This window comes from Lynx rufus, unplaced genomic scaffold, assembly GCF_022079265.1.
Source record: "Lynx rufus isolate CCGP_SWC_20201006 ecotype Redwood Valley unplaced genomic scaffold, mLynRuf1.p SCAF_1, whole genome shotgun sequence".
Classification (NCBI taxonomy): Eukaryota; Metazoa; Chordata; class Mammalia; order Carnivora; family Felidae; genus Lynx; species Lynx rufus.
This window is the reverse complement of record NW_025814823.1, coordinates 123,609,474-123,625,526: the sequence shown is the minus strand read 5'-3', so window position 1 is coordinate 123,625,526 and position 16,053 is coordinate 123,609,474. Positions and strand designations below refer to the sequence as shown.

At 36.9% G+C, this 16,053-nt stretch overlaps 1 protein-coding gene across 1 annotated transcript in view; it reads left to right on the top strand.

The window, feature by feature from the left end:
• The window catches only part of CDC20B (cell division cycle 20B), a 47,377-nt gene that overhangs the window by 17,175 nt on the left and 14,149 nt on the right, over positions 1-16,053 (top strand). Inside the window, exons 3-6 of the mRNA XM_047102982.1 lie at positions 5,433-5,661; positions 6,640-6,770; positions 12,066-12,159; positions 14,233-14,349. Coding sequence (XP_046958938.1) covers positions 5,433-5,661; positions 6,640-6,770; positions 12,066-12,159; positions 14,233-14,349 — 571 coding nt within the window. The remainder of the gene's footprint in view (positions 1-5,432; positions 5,662-6,639; positions 6,771-12,065; positions 12,160-14,232; positions 14,350-16,053) is intronic.

Below are 16,053 nucleotides of genomic sequence, written 5' to 3'. Positions count from 1 at the left end.
CTCAGGTTGGGGATCCTGGCTTGCTTATCTCCTTCTTACAAGACAGATTCAAGACTGGACCCAGTTCTCCAGGAGATGGGTCCTGACCAGTGCAGAGACAATTGGGTTTTCCTTGTTCTTGTTTTGGACACCGTCTTTCCTTTAATGAGACCTAAAATTGTATTGCTTAAAAAAGGTCATTGCATTATGCTATTGATTCATATTCTGGTGGTGGCTGTCTAAAACTGCCAGCCATTTTCACTGCATATCAGCTCTCTCTCATGTCTAATGATAAAGCATCATTATTGCATTAGGATTCTCTAGAGAAGCAGAATCAATAGAGTATACATAAATATATATACATGAGGCTCACCAAATTATGGAGGCTGAAAAGTCCCACAATCTGCCATCTCTAAGATGGAAAACCAGGAAAAGCCAGCGGGATAATTCAATCTGAGTCCAAAGTCTGGGGAGCAGCTGGTATAAATTAAGGAGTATGAAGGTCTGAGAACCAGGAGCTCCAGTGTCTGATGGCAGGAAAGAAATGGACATCCTAGTTTAAGAAGCGAGAAAATTTGCCCTTCCTTTGCCTTTTTGTACCATTTGGGACCCCGGTGGATTGGATGATGTCAACCTACAATGGTGAGGCTGGATCTATTTACTCAGTCTACCAAATCGAATGCTATTCTTCTCTAAAAACACCCAGCCACATCCAGAAAAAATGTTTTACCAGATCTCAGGGCATCCCTTAGTCCATCAAGCCAATGTATAAAATTAAGTATTGCAATTATTTAACCTACCACAGGTGGCCTAATGGGGAGTTTGGAAGGGGGAGGAAGGTAATGGAATGGAGAGGAAGGTAATGTGAGAGACACCTTCATGACATGATGGCTGATTCCAGTTGTGAAGGTGGGCTAGAAGTTATCCTGGCAGAGAATTGTGGAAGAGCATTAAGGTGGGGAGACAGTATGGAGGGTATGACAGGAGATGAGCCAGAGAAACACACAACTGCCAAGACAGTGTAAGATTGTCAATAAGAAATTTCTTGATCATTTTTCTTAACTGATATGTCATTTGTGAATAAATAATTATATTATATATAATATATGTATATGTACACACAAACATATGTCTTCCACAATTTGCTCATCCATTTTTTTGCTGATGGACATTTGGGTTATTTTACCTTCCAACTATTGTGAATAGTACTACCGTGAATGCCCATGTACCTGAGTTTGTTTCAGTTTGAGTACCTGCTTCATTTCTCTTGGGTCTGTACCTAGCAGTGAAATTATTGAATCATACAGTAATTCTAGGTTTAATTTTTTAAGGAATTGCCAACTGTTATCCACAGTGGTACCACTTTACATCCTCATAAGCAATGTGTAACGGTTCCAGTCTCTCCACTTTCTTACTAACATTTGCTATCTATCTATCTATCTATCTATCTATCTATCTATCTACTTACCTACCTATCATCTATTGCCATCCCAGAGCGTGTGAAGTGGTACATCATTGTGTTTTGGATTTGCATTTCCTTAATGTATTTCCTAATTTCTAATGGCTGCAGAATATTCCCTTTTAAGGATGTCACAAAAATCTACCTCGTCAATTCTCTACTGGTAAACATTGAGTCCTTCCCTTCTTTATGCACCATGTGCCTCCTTTTTCAATGCTAATTTATACTCCACCAGCAATATATGCCAGTGTTTGTTTCTAGAACCTTCAACCTTGGGGCTTGTCATTAAAAAATACTATTGCTAGCATCTTGTTATTGTTTTAAGTTAGCATTTCTTTGATTACTAGCAAGGTTGAATATTTTTTGAGCATTTAATTATTTCTTTTGTGCATTGCCCGTTTAGGTCCTATGTTCTATTTTTTTTCTATTTGGATTGTAAATTTGTCTAAATTTCTCTGAGAGTCCTTTACACAAGGGTAATAACCTAACATGCCCTACATTTTATTAAAAATATAATATATTTTGGGGTGCCTGCGTGGCTCAGTTAAGCATCCGACTTCAGCTCAGGTCATGATATTGTGGTATGTGAGTTAGAGCCCTGTGTTGAGCTCTGTGCTGACAGCTCAGAGCCTGGAGCCTGCTTCAGATTCTGTGTCTACCTCTCTCTCTGCCCCTCTCCCGCTCATGCTCTGTCTCTCAAAAATAAATAAATGTTAAAATTAAAAAAAAATATATATATATATCATATTTCCAGTTTGTCAGTCGCAATTGAATTTCACACATAGATCCATGGTATGGTTTGCCACCGTAGGATCTGTAATACCAAATTCCTGGGATTTCTCAGAGGGAATGAGATGAATGTTGAGCAACTTAGGCCTCAGATCTCTCATCCGTGAAATGAAAAGTTTGAACCAGGGAATTGCTATTTATTGCCAACTGGATCCAGCAATACATTAAAAGAATTATTCACCACCATCAAGTGGGATTGGTACCTGGGATGCAGCACTGGTTCAATATCTGCAAATCAATCAATGTGATATATCACATCAATAAAAGAAAAAACAAGAACCATATGGTCCTCTCAATAGATGCAGAGAACGCTTGTGACAAAATGCAGCATACTTTCTTGATAAAAACCCTCAAGAAAGTAGGGATAGAAGAATCATACCTGAAGATTATAAAAGCCATATTGAAAGACCCAACACTAATGTCATCCTCAATGGGGAAAAACTGAGAGCTTTCCTCCCAAGGTCAGGAACACAGCAGGGATATCCACTCTCACCACTGTTATTCAACATAATATTGGAAGTCCTACCCTCAGCAATCAGACAACACAAAGAAATAAAAGGCATCCAAATTGGCAAGGAGGAAGTCAAGCTTTCACTCTTTGCAGATGACATGATACTGTATATGGAAAACCCAAAAGAGTCCACCAAAAAACTGCTAGAACTGATTCATGAATTCAGCAAAGTCACAGGATGTAAAATCAACACACAGAAATTGGCTGCATTTCTGTTCACCAATAATGAAGCAGCAGAAAGAGAAATCAAGGAATCGGTCGCATTTACAATTGCACTAAAACCCATAAAATACCTAGAAATAAATCTAATCAAAGAGGTGAAAATTCTACACACTGAAAACTATGGGAAAGCTTATGAAAGAAATTGAAGAAGACACAGAAAAATAGAAAAATATTCCATGCTCATGGATCAGAAGAACAAATATTGTTAAAATGTCGATACTACCCAAAGCCATCTACATATTCAATGCAATCCCTATCAAAGTAACACCAACATTCTTTACAGAACTGGAACAAACAATCCTAAAATTTGTATGGAACCAGAAAAGACCCCGAATAGCCAAAGCAATCCTGAAAAAGAAAACCAAAGCTGGAGGCATCACAGTTCTAGACTTCAGGATGTATTACAAAGCTGTAATCACCAAGACAGTATGGTACTGACTGGCACAAAAACAGACACTCAGATCAATGGAACAGAATAGAGAACCCAGAAATGGATGCACAAACATATGGCCCACTAATCTTTCACATGCAGGAAAGAATATCCAGTGGAATAAAGACAGCAAGTGGTGCTGGGAAAACTGGACAGTGACATGTAGAAGATTGAACCTAGAACACTTTCTTACATCATACACAAAAGTAAACTCAAAATGGATGAAACACCTAAACATAAGACAGGAAGCCAACAAAATCCTCGAGGAGAAAGCAGGCAAAAACCTCTTTGACCTTGGCTGCAGCAATTTACTCAACACATCTCTGGAGGCGAGGTAAACAAAAGCAAAAATGAACTATTGGGACCTCATCAAGATAAAAGCTTCTGCATGGTGAAAGAAACAATCAGAAAAACTAAAAGACAACCAGCATAATGGAAGAAGATATTTGCAAATGACATATCAGATAAAGAGTTAGTATCCAAAATCAATAAAGAACTTCTCAAACTCAACACCCAAAAAATGAATAATCCAGTGAAGAAATGGGCAAAAGACATGAATAGACACTTCTCCAAAGAAGACATCCAGATGTCTAACAGACACATGAAAAAATTCTCAACATCACTCATCATCAGGGAAATATAAATCAAAACCACAGTGAGATACCACCTCATACCAGTCAGAATGGCTAAAATTAACAACTCAGGCAACAACACATGTTGGCTAGGAGGCGGAGAAAGAGGAACTCTTTTGCCTTGCTGGTGGGAATGCAAAGTGGTGCAGCCACTATGGAAAAAAAGTAAGGAGTTTCCTCAAAAAATTAAAAATAGAACTATCCTAGGGGTGCCTGGGTGGCTCAGTCGGTTGAACGTCCGACTTTGGCTCAGGTCATGATCTCGCGGCTTGCAAGTTCAAGCCCCGTGTCGGGCTCTGTGCTGACATCTCGGAGCCTGGAGCCTGTTTCGGATTCTGTGTCTCCCTCTCACTCTGCCCCTAAAACACTCTCACTCTGTCTCTGTCTCTCTCAAAAATAAACATTAAAAAAAATTAAAAAAAAAATAGAACTACCCTATAACCCAGCAATTGCACTACTAGGTATCTATCCAAAGGATACAGGTGTGCTCTTTTGAAGAGGCACATGCACCCCAATGTTTATAGCAGCTCTATCAACAATAGCCAAAGTATGGAAAGAGCTCAGATGTCCATCGATAGGTGAATGGATAAAGAAGATGTGGTATATATATATACAATGGAGTATTACTTGGCAATCAAAAAGAATGAAATCTTGCCATTTGCAACAACCTGGATGGAACTAGAGTGAATAATGCTAAGCAGAATTAGTCAGAGAAAGATAAATATCACATGATTTCCCTCATATGAGAAATTTACGATACAAAACAGATGGACATAAGGAAAGGGAAGCAAAAATAATATAAAAACAGGGAGGGGGGCAACACATAAGAGACTCTAAAAATAGAGAACAAACTGAGGGTTGCTGGAGGGGTTGTGGGTGGGAGGCTGTGGTAAATGGGCAAGGGACGTTAAGGAAGACACTTGTTGGGATGAGTACTGGGTGGTATATGTATGGGATGAATCACTGGATTCTATTCCTGAAAGCATTATTACACTATATGCTAACTAACTTGGATGTAAAATTAAAAAAAGAAAATAAAAAAGAAAATTACTGTTTATTTCCAGATTTGCAATTTTGTGATTTTATATGAACATGTGATTTCACATGTTCAATATAAATGGTTATTTCAACTTCATATTTATATTGATATGTAATTATAATAACTGTAAATATAATCACTCCATAAGTTGCTTTTATATATCTTGAGAATCTTGAACAGAGGCTGTAAGTATACACACACATACATATTTATATATGTATAAAATAACATTCTCTCAGGTCACAAAAATAAAAAATCTCATATATAATTTGTGTTGTACTAAATGAGTTGTTAATAATTCTCCTTTTAAGGAATATTTAATTTTGCATTTGAGGCCACTATAAATTACGGCTTTTTTTTATGTTAAATAGATATTTGACGGAGTTAATACTACATATTCTAACTTTAAGAGCAACTTTGTGAAGAGACTGTCAGCAGAGGTTCCCGTTGCCAGTAGCCCAATTACCACCAGATGGCGGCAAAGCCAAACCAGGGATCTGGCAGTTGATTCCTTTGAGGAAGAGCGTTCAACCACTTACCTCCCAGAAGCTTCTGGATCCGTGCTGAAGATAACTCCTGAAAAAGAGACCTTGATTCTAGGTGAGGTAATAGAAATTCCACAGGCCATTTAAAAAATGTCAATGAAATAGAATTCCTCAAAGAATCTCTGTAGCATAGAACTATCTAGTATCACATTTAGTCAACTGCTTTCCTTTTCTTCCTTCCTTTGAATAAGAAATTTCCAAGGTGGTGGGGAAGGGGCAGGAAATGAAACAAGAACAAAAGACAGTATGCTGTATTTTAGATGCATTTCTGAGATTTACATTGGTATATGATTCCTTTTGTAAAGATTACATATGTAAGATTTTTCAGTGGTCCTTATTAGCTCCTCTGTTGAACAAGTGATATGAACAAAAATATACTTAGTTTTACAGGATGACTTGGCAAGTTTTTCTATGTAGTTAAAAATCTGGTAAAGGGCTTTCTCAACCTTGAGAAGAGAACAGATATGAATAATAATGATGCAAATAACACTGACTTTGCTATTACTTTCACTTAGAAAGTATTTCACTACTGTCATCTCAAATTACCCTTACAGCATCTTTCTATAACAGAGAGATGGAGAGGCAAAGTGATTTGCTCATGATCATAGAGTGGATGCCAATGTTGGGAAAGCAAGCATCCCATAGTGATTTCCTGGCAGAAGGATCATAGCTTGGGCAAACCAGAAACCTTTGCTCCATCACTTTAACCTATGGAACTGTTTGTATCTATTCTTCAGATGTGCAAGTATGTTCTTTCCATTCAGAGATAAAGCATTTCTGCTGCTGCTGCAGTTGCAATCAGGTCTTTAATCTTGGCATTTCTTATAGAGGCCACTGAAGCAGTGCTCACTTATGACCCTGGCATTCTCGACAAGGCCAGTCTTTCCTCTTTTACCCCCATATCCGTGGTTTTTAGAGAGATGTGGGCCTGTGGTTTCACATTCTATTGTGAAAGACACCATGGGTTGACTTCCAACCAAAGTGATTATCTTGTTTTGAAGAACAAATTAAAAACTAAATGTTTTTCTTGCAGGATCCTACAAAGAACCACTGAAGACCCCCATCAAAGGGAATTTTGAAACAAATAACTCAGCTCTCCATTTTTGCAAGGCACCTCATGCACTGGGCAGAGGCTGGAATGAAAATGTTGCCTCAAAAGGCCAGGTGGGTAAAGACAAAAAACTGAAGATCTCATATCCTGACATGCTCAGACAATTGAGTCCCAAATGTGAAGAAAGAGATGGCTTAGCTGCTCTTACACGTCAGTAAGAAAATGATGGGTTCCTGATAGAAAAAATGAGTGAGTTACGGACATGAATAAGGGTACTTTGTAAAAGAAATATAATACAAGTTTAGTTAGTCTCAATCAAAAAAGTGAAAATGAGACATCAAAAAGGTAAAGATTAAGATGACAGGATACTATGTAGAGAAAACCCTAAGGGGTCTACCAAAAAACTAATAGAACTGATAAATTAATTAAATAAAGTTACAGGATATCGAATAGGTATACAGAAATCCAGTGTATTTCTATTCACTAATAATGAAGCAGCAGAAAGAGAAATTAAGAAAACAATCCCATTTACAAATGCACCAAAAACAGTAAAACAGATACCTAGGAATAAACTTAACCAAAGAGGTAAAAGGCCTGTACTCCAAAACACTGATAAAACACTGATGAAAGAAATTGAAGAGGACACAAATAAAAAGATATGCCATGCTCATGGATTGGAAGAAGAAATATTGTTAAAATGCCCATACTTCCTAAAGCAATCTCCAGTTTTAATGCAATTCCTTTCAAAAGATCAACAGCATTTCTCACAGAACCAGAATAAACAATCCTAAAATTTGTATAGAACCACAAAAGACCCTGAATGGCCAGAGAAAACATGAAAAAGAATAAAACTGGAGGTATCACAATCCCAGATATCAAGATACACTATAAAGCTGTAAAAATCAAAACAGTAGGGTACTGGCACAGTACAGATACATACATCAATAAAACAGAATAGAGTCCAGGAATAAACTCACAATTATATGGTCAATTAGTCTCCAACAAAGGAGGCAAGAATATGCACTGGGAAAAAGAAAGCCCCTTCAACAAATGGTGTTGGGAAAACTGGACAGCTACATGCAAAAGATTGAAACTGGACCACTTTCTTACACCATACACAAAAATACACTCAAAATGAATTAAAGACCTAAATGTGGTTCCTGAAGCCATAAAATTTCTAGAAGAAAACATAGACAGTAATCTCTTTGACATCAGCTGTAGAAACTTTTTTTTTAAAGATATGTCTCCTCTGACAAGGGAAACAAAAGCAAAGTTAAGTGATTGGGACTACACCAAAATAAAAAGCTTTTTCACAGTGAAGGAAACCATCAAAAGCCATCAAATGGGAGAAGAAATTTGCAATATTCAATAAAGGATTAGTATCCAAAATATATAAAGAACTTATATGACTCAACACCAAAAAATCAAATAATCTAATTAAATGAGAAGATATGAACAGATATTTTTCCAAAGAAGTCCTACAGATGGCCAAAAGACACATGAAAGCATGCTCAACACTACTCATCATCAGGAAACACAACTTAAAATGACAGTGAGATATCACTTCACACCTGTCAGAATGGCTAAAATCAAGACAAGAAATAACAAGTCTTGGTGAGGATGTGGAGAAAAAGGGACCCCCGTGCCTTGTTAGTGGGAATGCACACTGGTGCAGCACTGTGGAAAACAGCATGGACATTCTTCAAAAAATTAAAAATGGAATTACCAGGGGTGCCTGGCTGGCTCAGTTGGGTAAGCATCTGGCTCTTGCTTTCGGCTCAGGTCATGGTCTCACAGTGTATGAGTTCGAGCCTCATATCGGGCTCTGTGCTGACGGTGAAGAGTCTGCTTGGGATTCTCTCTCTCCCTCTCTCTCTGCCCCTCCCCTGCTCGTGCCCTCTCTCTCAAAATTAAAAAAAAAATAGAATTACCATATGATCTAGTAATTCCACTACTAGGTATTTACCCAAAGAAAACAAAACACTAATTCAAAAATATATATGCATCACAATGTGTATGGGAGCATTATTTACAATAGCCAAGATATGAAAGAACTCAAGGATCCATCAATAGATGAATGGATAAAGAAGATGTGGTATATATATATATATACACATATCTATATGTAGTACATATGAATAAATGTATAAATGAATAAATAAATAAATAAAATATATATACATATACATACAATGGAATATTACTCAGCCATAAAAAGAATTACATTTTGGAGCACCTGGGTGGCTCAGTTGGTTAAGCATCTGACTCTTGATCTCAGCTCGGATCATGATCTCAGTGTTCATGAGTTTGAGGCCCATGTTGGGCTCTGCACTGACAGCCGGAGCCTGCTTGGGATTCTGTCTCTCTCTCTCTCTCTGCTGTTCTCCCACTCTCTTGTGCTCTCTTTCTCAAAATAAAGAAATAAACTTAAAAAAAATGTCATTTTGCCATTTGAAACAACAGAGATGTAGCACAAAAGTATAATGCTAAGTGAAGTAAGTCAGAGAAAGGGAAATACCATATGATTTCAGTCATATGTGGAATTTAAGAAACAAATGAACAAAGGAAAAAGTGACAAACCAAGAAACAGACTCTTAACTACAGAGAACAAACTGATGGTTACCAGAGGGAGGTGGGTGGGGGGGATGGTTGTGATAGGTGATGGGGATTAAGAGTACGTTTATCATGACGAGCACTGTGTAATGTATAGAATTGTTGGATTATTATATTGTACATCTGAAACTCTTATATGTATGTTAATTATACTTATATTACAAAAATAAACATTAAAAAAGGTAAAGATTAAAAATATAATAAAATTACACATATTATGGTATGTTTCCCCTCAGCCAAAAGATCTCTTGTACAATCATTTCCAACTATTCTGTGACTTGGACTGGCATCTGGGGTCACTCAGGATACATTCTATTCTTCCTCTACAAGATGGTCTTTTAAATATTTCCCTTAAGTCCTTTTTACTGTTTTGTTTTTTTTTTTTGTTTCTTGACTAAGTTAATTTCGTTCTTTTAAGTATCTTATTTATTATGTGTTTTTAAATGTTTATTTATTTGTTTTGAGAGAGCAAGAGAATGTGCGAGCAGGGAAGGGGCAGAGAGAGGAGACAAAGAATCCCAGCTGGTCTGTGCCATTAGCTCAGGGCCTGACATGGGGCTCAAAGTCACATACTGTGAGATCATGACCTGAGCTGAAACCAAGAGTTGGACACTTAAACCGATTGAGCCACCCAGGAGCCCCTTTAATTATGGTTTTAAGATCTTTGAGGAATCTGACCCAAATCTTAGGGCACATGAAATATCAATAGCATATTTTTGAGTGTATCAAATCCAACGAAGAGCTTCTACAGGAATAAAGGTTTAATTTAGAAAGCGTTAAACTAGGAACATCATAAATTCTCAATTTAGGCAGTTTCTCATTTAGTATGTGCTTTCAGTGTTTGGCATATATATCTTGCTGGAGGAACAATATCGTGAATGTAAAATTTAATTATTTGAAATCATATGCAAATTGAAAACAAGTATCTTAGAGCAGGTCTTTTGCTGAGTGCTCTACTGTTGGTTAAGGGTTTGGAAGTGCAGAAGGTTAGAGAGTTCTGAGTCACTGGGGAAATGTTGACTTTACGTCCAGGCCAGGTTATTAGTACCATTGCCTTTCCACACCTAACGTCTTGCCAGTTGGAGTTTGTACTGCCTTGAACTTCAGTAACTTCCTTTTACTCTCTCCCTTAGGCTCGCATTGTTACAGCAATTGTAATCCAATCAGAACATTGTCCCAACATCACTGGAAAACCTGAGAAAGGGATAATGGAAACTGTTTGACTATTTTATGTAAAGCATTTGTTTAATGACTGATTAGAAATCAAGCAGCATCAGGAGTAGTGCACAAACAGTGAGGTCTTTCGCATTGACAGTAAATGTGTGTCTTCATGTGGTCCTCAGAAGTCATGTGGGGGTGTTTCTACAACAAGGGCCTGCACAGCTGGGGAGATGTTCAAAATTATGATATATAGTCAGCTCTAGGCCAAATTGTTCATTAAAGTAATTAATAGATCTTACCTGGGGTAGAGCACCCTTGGGTACATCAAACAGAAGAACACTGTGCCAGGTAATGACTTGGGCAGCTTTGTGCTGACTATAGATACTGGAGAAGCCAGTCGATTTTAGGAACATTATTTGTTATCAGTAGTTCTCAACTGGAGGTGATTTTGCTCCCCAAGGGACATTTGGCAATGTCTGATTTTGATTATCACAACCTAGTGAGAGGGTATCTAGTAGATGGAGGCTGGGACACTGCTAAATGTCCTATAATGGACAGAACAGCCCCCCACAATAGTGAATTATCTACCACCAAATGCCAGTGGTGCTGAAAGTGGGAAACCCTGCTTTATCCTGAATTGTTCTAATTAGAATACCTAAAAATCCATGATTCATTGACTGACAATGCCTATTATGTGGCATGATATCTGGGAAGAAAACCAAAATCTCAAAATGATGCCTGTGAGAGAGACTTCTGTGTGAATTATGGTGATCCCACGATTGTTTTATATGTAAGATTAAATATATTATCATGAAGGAGAAAAAAAGGAATCATCTCTGCTTTAACTGTTTGCTAAAATGTTTCTAGGAAATTTCTGCAAGTACTTTTCTTTATACTTGTAGTAATTTTCTCATCTGTTTTTGACTGAAGTTGGATGTAAGAATGTCAGAAGTGCTTTTTGTAGACTGGTCCAAAGAAACAGCAATCCGATTTTTGTGTTCGTGGAAACTGAGGTATGTTATTTAAGATCCCAGTGATTTGGTGTTCCCATTTCTAATAGGTGAAGGTGTTAATGGAAAAAGACCTTTAGGATGATTAGTTCAATCTCAACATACTACAGAGGAGGAAAATTAAGACCCAGAGAAAATCTCAGTAACAGACTGAAAGAGCACCTCCAGGTTGAATGCTGAGAGGCATCTTTTGAAAAAATCTTTTTTGAAAAAGTAGCCTTAACATACAATCAACTTTATCATCTTGGGGAGGTCTTTCAGTTTCACAACGTACCAGAAATATCATGACATTTCAGTTCTTGCAGGCTTTGATGATCTCACTGGCCTTTTAGTTGGTTTGTGGGCTAAAAAGATTTTTAGTCTAGAAGAGTAAAGAAGATTTTATTCTAGCTGAGTAATACCTGCCCTATGGAGTTGTTGGGGAGATTAGAAATAATACATGTAAAATGCTCAGCACTGTATTCACTACATGCTGGTTAGGTAATAAAAAATAGCAATTGTAGTGTTGGTTTTGATAATGTGGAAACTTTGAACTTGCTGGTGAATTACTGGTTTAACACTATGTCATGCATAACATCTGAGATGTGCATATATGTTTCTAAAGAAGTATTTATTTGTTTTCAGAAATGCCTAAACCAGCTATTTTTGACCCAGAAGGTGGCTCAGTGGGTTAGTGGGAAAATGCAGCTCTGTGAGAAATCCCAATGTGTTTGGAAAGGTATGGGGCAAAGATTTTGTTTGTCCTTCTTTCCTACCCTTCTCTCTCCCTGCCTTCTTCATTTCTTTTTTATATTTATTAGACTAATAAACATAATTATAAAATTCAGATAATTCTCTCTCCCTGCCTTCTTCATTTCTTCCTTATTCTTCTTTATCCATTCATCAGTTGGTGGACATTTGGGTTCTTGCCACGGTTTGGCTCTTGTTGATAATGTTTACAACTATTTTCTAAGTAATATTTATAAACTGCTCTTTTTTGAGATTTTAGACTTTATCATAACTTTCTAGCAGAGTAGATAACAACTTAGTTCTCCTGCCTCATTCACCTCCTTCAATCTACTTATATCACACTTCTAAAAAGTAAACAACCCCTCACACAGTTGAAAATCTGTATATAACTTTTGACTCCCCCCAAACTTAATTGCTAATAGCCTATGGTTGACTGGAGGCCTTAATAATTTAGACAGGTGATTAACACATTTTTTGTATGCCATATGTATTACATACTATATTCATACAATAAAGTATGCTAGAGAAAAGAATGTTATTAGGAAAGTTATAAGGGAAAGAAAATACATTTATATTACTGTATGGTGTTTATAAAAAACAATCTGCATATAAGTGGACCATAGCAGTTCAAACCCATGTTGTTCAAAGGCCAATTGTATTCATTTCAGGTATAAAACATAATAATGTGATATTTGTATATGTTGTTAAATGATCACCACAGTAATTCCAGTTAACATCCATCACCATGCATAGTTACAGAATTTTTTTTCTTGTGATAAAAACTCTTAAGGTCTACTCTCTTAGTAATTTTCAAATATGTAATCCAGTATTATTAACTGTAATTGCCATGCTCTACATTACATCCCTGTGACTCTTATTTTGTAACTGGAAGTTTGTACCTGTTTTTTAAAAAACCTTTATTGGCGGTGCTTGAGTGTTTCCAGCAACCTTGCAGTTTTACTCACAACTGTAGGTCTTCATGGCTAACACCAAGGCTGGGAGTATTAATCTACTTCTTGGTTTAGCACTGTGAAGCTCTTACGCTTTTATCCAAAGTCATGTGGTCATAGAGACCACAAATTACTTGGGTGGGCTCAACACCTATTCATTTATGTCATTTTTAGTTTGATCACAAGCCAAGTGGTTGTACAGATGAAAAGACAGTGGCCTGTGGTTTATACTTAGTTGGGTCTTTGGATGAGAATTAAAACTGAGCCCAAGATATGACCCTGACCTCAGATATTCACGGGTAAAACTAGCCAGAAATAACTTTGCATGCTCTGGTACAGAACCAGTGAGACAAAGAGCTGAAATAAATGAACCCACAAATGTTTACTGACAAAAACTCAGAGTAGTGTCTATCAGGTAATTGTTTATGTGACAGACAAATGGATATGCAGAAATTACTTTGATTTAAATTTTTTTTTAACATTTATTTATTTTTGAGAGACAGAGACAGAGCATGAGCAGGGGAAGAGCAGAGAGAGACACACACATGCATGCGCGCACACACACACACACACACGCACAGAGTCCAAAGCAGGTTACAGGCTCTGAGCTGTCAGCACAAAAACCCATGCAGGTCTCGAACCACGAACTGCAAGATCACGACCTGAGCTGAAGTCTGACACTTAACCAACTGGGCCACCCAGGCACCCCCAAACTACTTTGATTTTAAAAACTCAAGTGACAGAATAAATATTCATAGTATGATATAAGGTTTCTGTGTGCTTTCCACAAGGTCTGTTGTCACATTTGGGTCTGGCACTCAGGCTTTTTATTAAAAAATGCCATGAAATATTTTTTAAATATAATTTATTGTCAAATTGGCTTAGAGACAATACCCAGTGCTCATCCCAAACCATGAAATATTTTTAAAATTTTTGTGTCAATGAATACTGAAGTCTTCCTTTTTTCCCTTTCCTTCTCCTGCAACTTGTAATTCAGTTTTATCAGGAGGACTACTTTCTTTCTCACTCTGTTATCTCTTAATCCCTGCAAGGGATTAAGATATTATGTTCCTGGGATCATAAAGATATGTAGATGTGTTTGTTTCTTGTAGGCTGCAGAGATGGAGTCAGAGATGAATCCTTCCATCTTAAAAGATTCAATGGTATAAACTATTCCATACTGCAACCAGAGGTGAAGTTTCATCTTACTGGTCTTCGAAATGACTATTGTAAGTTATTTTTTAGATCATTAATTAAAAAGTTGAAGTGACACATTGTATGCAATGTGGTGGCATGAACTTGAAATTTGATTCTGGAAGAACCTGATGGTCCTTGTGCCTCATGTCCCAAAGCTGTACCATCCAAATACCGTTAATATAGTTTGCCTTTTCCTTGTATACATTTCACGTTTGGAATGGGTACTGTTGGTGTTGGGAGGGCATAAGCAATATACATATTTTTTACTGTATTAGAATGAACTGAGAAAATAGTGGCCTATTCTTATGCATATATTTTAAACAGATAAATCCAATCAGTCAACAGCCACATGGGGTCTTCTCATCATGTGCCTACTTTATAATCTAGTTGGGAAGACAGGACTAACTCACATGGAACTTCTAGCAACATGCCAGTGTAGAATATAAATAATGAATTGTGGGATGAAAAGAGCTAGTTCAGTGATCTTTGGATCTTTGTCTAGAAAGACTTTGTGGAGATAATCACACTTGAGCTGGGTCTTGAAAAATGGGTAGGACTTGGAGGGGTGGAGGAGAGAAGATAGAACATTTTTCAGCAACGTTGTTAGTTGGTAGTTAATGATAATGGCAATGAAGAGGATACACTGGGGACTGGTGAACAGGTAGGTAGATGCAAATTTTGTAATCACATAGGTCCCCTCCACCCTCCTCCCCCACTTTTTTTTAGGTTACTGTAGTTGTTCTGCATTTTATGTCTACGAACATTGAAAACTCTACCATTGCTATAAATTTTACTTTAAAAGTCCATACATATTTGTACGTTAAATAAAAGAGGGGACAATGGTCTTTATATTTACCCCAGTATTTACCAATTCTACTCTTCTCTTTCATTCCTGAAGATCTAAATTTCCGTCTCATATGATTTCCCTTCAGCCTGAAAAGCTTCTGTTAGCAATTCTTTCAGATCCGGTTAGTTGGCAAAGGCTTCTCTTATACTCCATTTTATGATATTTTTGCTGCATATAGAATTCTGGGTTGCCAGATTTTTTTCTTTCAGCATTTAAAATATACTGACTTCTGGCCTCCATGGTTTCTGGTGAGAGGTCTAAGGCCATTTGAAACTTTGTTCTCTTGTTTCCAGGACCTGACTCCACTTACACATGTTAGAATCTTTGAATATTATTCCACAGGACCCTGAGGTTTTGTTCATTTCTTTTTTCAATTTCTTTTCCTATATGTTCTTCAGACTGGATAATTTCTGTTGATTTATATTCAAATTCAGTGACTCTTCCCTCTGTCATTTCCATTCTGCTATTGAGCCCATCCAGAAGATTTTTCAGATATTGTATTTTTCAGTTTCAAAATGTCTGTTTTATTGTATTTATGGCTTCTATTTTACTTTTATAGTTTCTATTTTTCTATTCCTCTGCTTCTATTTTTTATGTTTTCATTCATTTCAAGTAGGTTTTTCTTTACCTCATGGAGAATAATCTATTCTATTCTGCTTGTATATTCTATTATAGCTGCTTTAGCATCTTTGTCTGATAATTCCTATAACTGTCATTTTAGGTTTCTCATCTATTGATTATATTTTCCTTTTATATATGCCCAGTAATCTTAAATTGTGTCCTGGACATTGTGGATTATATGTGGTATTAACTCTGGGTCCTGCAGAGAATGTTGTCATTTTTGTCTTAGGTTTATTGGTCTTGCCTTTTGTGGGTGGCCTTTTAAGTC